Source organism: Atta cephalotes (assembly GCF_000143395.1).
Source record: "Atta cephalotes unplaced genomic scaffold scaffold00014, whole genome shotgun sequence".
Taxonomy (NCBI): Eukaryota; Metazoa; Arthropoda; class Insecta; order Hymenoptera; family Formicidae; genus Atta; species Atta cephalotes.
Window position 1 is genome coordinate 2,417,895 of NW_012130078.1, and position 7,577 is coordinate 2,425,471.

Below are 7,577 nucleotides of genomic sequence, written 5' to 3' on the forward strand. Positions count from 1 at the left end.
ACTAGATAAGGCAAGGAACTATGGCGCCTTCCACTTCATTTTAATGTACAAAACAAAAATAATTCGACTACAATCATATAACGATATAAGGCATCATTGCCAAATAAACATAACGTTATCTAATTAATGTATCTATGTCAATATAATTATATGAAGCTATACACATATTAAAATATTCTCGAGCACAACTATATTTTGCTTTATGTCTAAAGCAATAGACTACAGAAATACAGAAAAATCATCGTACGTATTTACATATTCTTAACGAATGCCAGCACCGATAAAGCTTTCAATATCGTCATAGCTCCTACACGCTTTTTTTTAATCGCGCATAGAAGATTTATCATACAAAATATAATGATTTAATATCTACAAAGCATTGAAAATCATATTCCTGTATGTACTTCTTCTCTTAAATAATATCACACTGAAGACTGTCATAACTGGATCTTGATTACATCCGTGGCCGCGTCCTCATATTACATGATCGTGTTTGGAAATGATGTATAAAACAATAAATAGGCACTCGTGTTTTGAGACTTTACTTGGTTCGGTGATACTTCCGTGACAGTTTGATCATCGTACTTGTACCATCTGCAGATACACATATCATTATAATAATAACATAAAAAATTACATCCAAAATATTTTTGCTACAAAAGATTCTTATTGAAAAATATTATACGTACTTATTTTGAGTAGAGTTTTTGCAAAATGCTGTGTAGTGACCACCGTCCATTGTTCCATAATGATTTGATATCGCATAGAGAGTGTAATTATAATTACGGATATTATTCGACATAATCGCCTTCGTGTTCTCCAAGACAAGGTATGGCTTCAAGTTAAATCCCGTGAGAGGAAAATCGACAGCGGTGTTGCGCTTTTCTAACCATCCGCCACTCTCAGCGAAACGGTTCAAGTGAATCACGACAATGGGTGCAAGTTTGACGAAATCGAATTTTTTCGTCGCGTCGCGAGGTGTCTGACACTTAGGACATTTCCATCCGCTCACTTTCTGTCCTGTCACAAACTTCTCCATACAATCCTGAAATAATAAAACAAAACAATTTCATGAAACATAGAATTGTCATAAAATGCTATATGTATGTATCTTTTCATTTAAATTTAATTGATTTAAATTATATTAAGATAATAGGCTACTCGAGTCAGCACTAAAAGTCACACAATCGCCGATAACAAAAGAAGTCAAATATATACTTCAAACATTTTGATCTTTAATATGATTCTCTTCAGTGAGTACAAAAATAGTTAATGTTGTTATTTATGTTGTTGTTTTGTATCAGTGTTATGTATCATTGTTTTAATTTTTAAATTAATTTAATGATTTATTAATCATTTATATTATGTTTATGCATAAAAAAAGGGAAAGAAAAATGAAAAAATCATATTATTCAAGTTCAATCATATTATTCAATTGTATTATATTGTATAACATAATTATATATATGTTATTTATATACATATATATAATTATATATTATATAATACAATTACTTGAATAATATGATTTTTTCATTTCTCATATATATTTAAAATCATATATATTTATATATTTATAAAAAATGTGGTATATTTTATAAAATACTTACATTTAAAGTGCACCGATTGGATTGAGATAAAGACATTGTTAAACTATTAAATGTTTCGTACGTAGTACTCGCTTGTTTGCAAAATGAACATGTAATGGTGGATCTTAATTGCCCAAAAAATAAGTCCGATATTATAGATCTCTGAGAATTCATTGCTTTGTCCCATTCTTTCTCCGCATTAGTTATTTCAATCGGCATTTTCACGTTCTACGAGGAAAAGATAAATTTTAATATTTTAGTATTTATTTTAACATTAATTAATTTTCGTCAAATTATCCATCACAAATTTTTACCTTTTTAAGTTCATTATGCATCCAGTCTAATAGGAACGTGAGGAATTCATGGGAGTCTTGTTGTTCGTAACTTTCAAATTGTAATTTGTATTGTCCAACTGCAACCTGTAATAATTCATACCAATTGAAAAAATTACCTTGATAGTTTAAAACTAAGACTCTACGAGTTAAAGTTACCTTTAGGTCGTAAGGAGATATGCTCTTGTACTGGCCTCTCCATAGCGCTTTAATTACTTGAGCCACTTCTTCCACCACTTGGCCTTGTGTCATATTGTCATTATTCGTATTGAGATCATCAGCATATGAATTATCAGTAAAATATTTCGCTAAGTTCGTAGTATTACTTAGGCACTGAATGATGCTGTTCATATAACAAGAATTGCCCAAATTCTTCAGCCCGGTTATACCTGGATGCTGTAAATACAAGGAGGCTATTTTTACACTGATAAATCACATTATCAATTATATATAATTGTCATATCTACATATATATATATATATATATATGTGTATATACACAACATACACACGCACACACTTTCCACGTGTTATGACAAGAGAAAATATAGATAATCAAAATTTTCCGTTGAAAAATTTAGATTTTATTTAACTCTCTTATATATATGATACTTTATTTTAATTTTGAACATCTGTTTACACACTAGACATATTTAAAATTTTTAAACAAACTTTTCATAAGATATGGCAATAATTAAATTTTTTCAGAAATATATTTTTATCAAATTTTTACTACAAAAGAATAACAGCGTGAATGATTAATCTTTTCTCAAAGAATGGAACTTACAGTTGCAAGATTGCGCGATTTATTTTCCGCGTAACATAATTAAGCAAGTGGTTTATCGATCTATTTACATGTGATGATCAATAAAACCTTATAATGTATTCTCTCTGACGTATTTGTATATCGTACATTGACATAAAAACTAATTTATCATTCATTATTTCTTAATAGATAACATTTATTAATTATTCTTAATGCATTTAAAACATTCCATTAAGAAATCGTGGAAGAGTTTAGCATTTATTAAATATTCAAATATTTTTCACATTAAAATATTTAGATATTAAAAGAGGATGTTAAGTTAGGACTATTTTTGAGTTAGGATAAAAGAAGTTTTAAGATGTACAAATTATGTATATTAAAGGAATACTTAAACGAAGTCGAGTGATATATTACTTAATTTGATGAAATGTTGGGAACATGGGAAAAATCAAATTTAATATTATCACATTTATTGATAAAAAGTTATAAGTAAAATATTAAGGCATCTTTAGAATTAATCAATAAGAACTATTATTAATTAAACATGTAAAACTTGCAGGCGAGTTTCGAGCGATTGATTCGAGCGGGCAACAAAAGTTTAGTATTAATATATATAATTTTTATTGCTTAATTTTCAAAATATCTTAATATGTTTTTGATAACTGTTTTTGATAACGATTTCTCCAATATTTTCCTAAAATAAGTGATCATTTGATCCGTCCTTCAATATGATATATAATTTATACATCTCGAACCTTTTTATTTTAACAAGTAAGAGTTTAATGCCTATTACGATCGAAGCTGGCAATCAGGCTCGGTAATTTAAAGGCTTAGGACGGTAGCTCGTACGGAATACAAGAGATCCGGATTCGACCGGCCGAAGCAATAAATTTATTTACAGTTTTTCAGTACATTAACGTCTTTCTAATAAGATGCCAAATTGAGCATCAAATTATTAAATTGCTTAAATTGCTTAATTTAATTTATGATATTATTATAGTAGTTTGATTGCGTTTACAAGTTCGAAAAATCATTTCGGCGCACAGTTTAAATATTAGGTTGTCCGGAAAGTTCGTGTTGAAAATTGAAACGAAAATTTTAATTTAATAAATGTATACTAAAATTTAAATTTTAGTATACATTTATTTCGTAGTATACAATTATTTTTAATTCGAACTTTCCGGACAACCCAATAACTACATATTTAGTATATAAATTCACATAGAAATTATTTAAAAAGCATCTAAAATCCTTTGATTATAATAGGCATTAATAGACTGTAACAGGCTCTTACTTGTTGTGTACTCATATATACAATTTTAATAAATTGTTTTAATTATTCTTTTTATTTTAATCGAAAAACAGATTTATCATAACATTCTCCTTTCTATAATAAGTCATTATCTAAGCTTAAATCTTAAGCTGTAAAAAATTGACCAATCGCAGTTAAATGTGACAAGAATAATTTACTATGATTGGTCAATTTCTTACTTTAAGACTTATGGGCTATCTATAATAAGTCATTACTTAAGCTTTAGGTCTTAAGCTATAAGAAATTGATCAATGATAATCGATTATTCTTCTCACATTCGATTGTGATTGATTAATTTCTTACTTTAAGATTTAAAACTTAAGTAATAACTTGTCGTAGAAAGAAACCATTAAAGCTTAGGTAATAACTTATTGTAGAAAGTTCATTAATTTCACGTTCATTAATAAATAATTTATTCATTAATTTCAAGTTCATTAATAAATAACTTTATAAAATTATGTGTTGTATAAAATAAATATTTTTAACTAGATACAATAATTTTTAAAAGAATCAGAGATATATATTACTTACAAGAAAAGAACAATGTTCTTAATTTCTTTATCATGTCTGTTAGATGAATTATTTAAAAATTAGTATAAAATCGTTTTTTCTCTGTCTATTACCTTTTTAAAATAATTAAGCAATTGTAATGGAATAAATCTTCTTTGAAGATACACCATTATCTCTATCATTCTTCACTACACCAACGAGAAATTATTTTATCACAAGATAGTAAGCATTGTACCCATACGCATGTTTGATTATATTATCATGCATAAAATTACAATTAAACATTATATCGTTATTGCAAGCTAACGAACAAAATCATAAGCTAGTAGATATATTAATGTTATATAAATATATTAACGAACACACACACGCATACACACACAATATTTTCTTGAATTAATATTGCATAATCAGCTTTTAATTGTAAGAAGTGCCTCTTTATAACGTAATAAAAAAAGACATCATGGATACATTCGGGAGGGAAACACCTCCGATAGGTGATCCACGATCTGGCAAATGTTGCTCGGACACTGCCGCGTATTTCATACCACTAATCGGAAGTTTGTTTGTGGATTGGATTGAGAAACCCCATGTGTGTTGAGTTACTTCGCGCGTACACGTGCGCATACATTCATTTATGTATGTGATATACTTATGTTGCACGTGACACGTGCTCTAGAATTACTAAATTTCTTCTCGACTAAAATTATAAAATGCGTATTAACTAATCTATGTATTCTCTTAATGACTTTTGTGCTATTCATCTGTTAATTTGGTATGCTCACTCTAAAACTAAGATTTTTAATAAAAGGAAACTGAAATTAATTCCTCAGAATTTCAAACAATTCAATGTTGAAATATACAAATAGTAATAGTATAAAGAACTCAAACAAATTAAATACAAAAATCGAAACAAATACGGACTAATAAGATTGTACCTCAGTTACAGGTGCGTACACACAAAACAATATTAAATCAATATTAGATTTATAATTTATTTAACAAATTGTGATGTAACATTGATTTTCGAACGTTTCGACTCTATTTCGAATCATCTTCAATAATAATTGAATAACAAATAAAATTTCGTCAGTCCATGAAGAATAAGACTCACTCATTGATTTACAGATTGCCAAAACTCAAGTCAAATGTCTTCTTTAGGAACCGATGTAAGCTTTGGATATTAAATAATGAATTAGTGAATTTTAAATAACTTTGAACTTAACGTTATTTACATCCATGACGTGTTTAAGACACAATGTCCAAATATTTGTCTGAATAGAATCGACCTGTGCGACAACCGCACTACATTCTCATTAACCCATATTTGTTCTGTTTTGAACGTTGAAAATATAAAATAGAAAGTATACATATAGAATAATTAATGCCTAAAGTCTTAAACTAATATTGTATTAACAGTAAATATTGTTATATTCCTATTACAGATTACGTTGTTATCATGCCGATATCATGCCGACTCACAGCTCAATATCATACATGTGATTTATGCCAAGCATTATATGAAATGGAAGACTGAGAATCCAACACCATACGCATTTTTTATCGTTTAAAACTCGAACGTTCGTCTTTAATAATTCGCGGAAACGAATGTAATGAAAGCAAAAGCTATGACAATGTTCGTATGTAAGATCGTATTAGCAATTTTGCCGAAAAGTGCCCGTATAATCTTGTCCGAATAAGTACTTACAACAGTGCCGTGAATAGGGGTCATTCGTTCCTCCCGATTCCCCCAACTAAGAGAAGACACTTTGATGTTCTCATTCCCAATTCCATTCTGATTTCGAGGCGAAATATGTGGCTTAGAAGTTCTATCTATCTGAGGTGCTTTACGATCTCCCAACTAATGAAATTATGTAATTATGCGATTGCTATTTTAAATAGTTAAAAAATAAAAAAGAACGGATTGATTATAAGATTGTAGCGCGGAATTCTTCGTACCTGTAACAGATTTGGACTCGAATAAGAACGCTCCAAGCCAGTGTTAATGGATGGTCCATCTGTCTTCAAGGGTTCCTTGTGAATGTCACTGTCGTTTTTCAATATCTCCTTGTGCTCTCTTTGCAAGAAATCTCTATAATCACACAGTAATATGAATTAAAACAAAAAATACATTGTATAATATAATTTCAATACATAATATTTTAATACGAGTTGTTAATAAAAAAAGTATTTTAATAATGAATATAAAACAATGATTGTTGAAGAAAAATCAATAATACTAAGTTAAATTTAATAAAATTCACTTATTTAATAATTTTTTGTTTTTTTACAGTTTCTACAAATGGTAAATAGATAATCGATTGCGTGTCTGTCCTTACGCTTAAGATCCATCTGGAAACAATTTGTAATTCGTCATCCATTTTTATCGTCTTCGCTTTCAAAGATTTTTAGCCATAAAGTTTAGTATTTTTGAGTAAGAACTTGAATGGCTTTCAGCCAATATATATTATGGACATAGTACTTTTTAGATTTGAATGAATATTATGCTTTCTAAATTATTTTTTATTGCACAGAAGAATTAATTAATTTTATTGCACAGAAAGATTAATTTTTTCGCGAAATTTTCATTAAATAACAATAAAAAATATAGAAAAATCAAATATTAATAAAATTTTTAATTATTAATAAAAGTATTAATAAAAACTTATACTCAAAATTTTTGATACATTAAAATACGAAAATGCATTCACACAATATAAGAGTTCGCACAGTATAAGTTGATTAAACTATAATCAACTGCTTGCTAACCTAAAAGTTTCTAATATAATAGATACATTAAAAAAATGTAATCACTTATTGCATTATCATAAATTTTTTTCTATTATTCTTAATACATTAAGTGCCAAATTAATTCGTACAGCGATTTACATATAGATGCCAAAGATTAGATCTTTTGAAAGAGAAAATAAAAATTTCATTACAAATCTTCTGACAAAAAAATTAATAATATATAATTAATAATATTAAAATAACAAAAATGGCATTATGTAATGGCAATCTTAATGTATTAAATATATTAGAACTTTCATATAATAAAATATGCATAT

The 7,577-nt window shown here is 27.8% G+C and overlaps 1 protein-coding gene across 1 annotated transcript in view; it reads right to left on the minus strand.

Moving 5' to 3' along the window:
- Positions 1-479: 479 nt before the first annotated feature.
- The window catches only part of LOC105617861 (ubiquitin carboxyl-terminal hydrolase 8-like), an 11,013-nt gene continuing 3,915 nt past the window's right edge, over positions 480-7,577 (minus strand). Inside the window, exons 5-11 of the mRNA XM_012199406.1 lie at positions 6,469-6,601; positions 6,218-6,370; positions 2,081-2,317; positions 1,904-2,008; positions 1,611-1,817; positions 690-1,045; positions 480-594 (exon numbers count right to left, since the gene is read on the minus strand). Coding sequence (XP_012054796.1) covers positions 480-594; positions 690-1,045; positions 1,611-1,817; positions 1,904-2,008; positions 2,081-2,317; positions 6,218-6,370; positions 6,469-6,601 — 1,306 coding nt within the window. The remainder of the gene's footprint in view (positions 595-689; positions 1,046-1,610; positions 1,818-1,903; positions 2,009-2,080; positions 2,318-6,217; positions 6,371-6,468; positions 6,602-7,577) is intronic.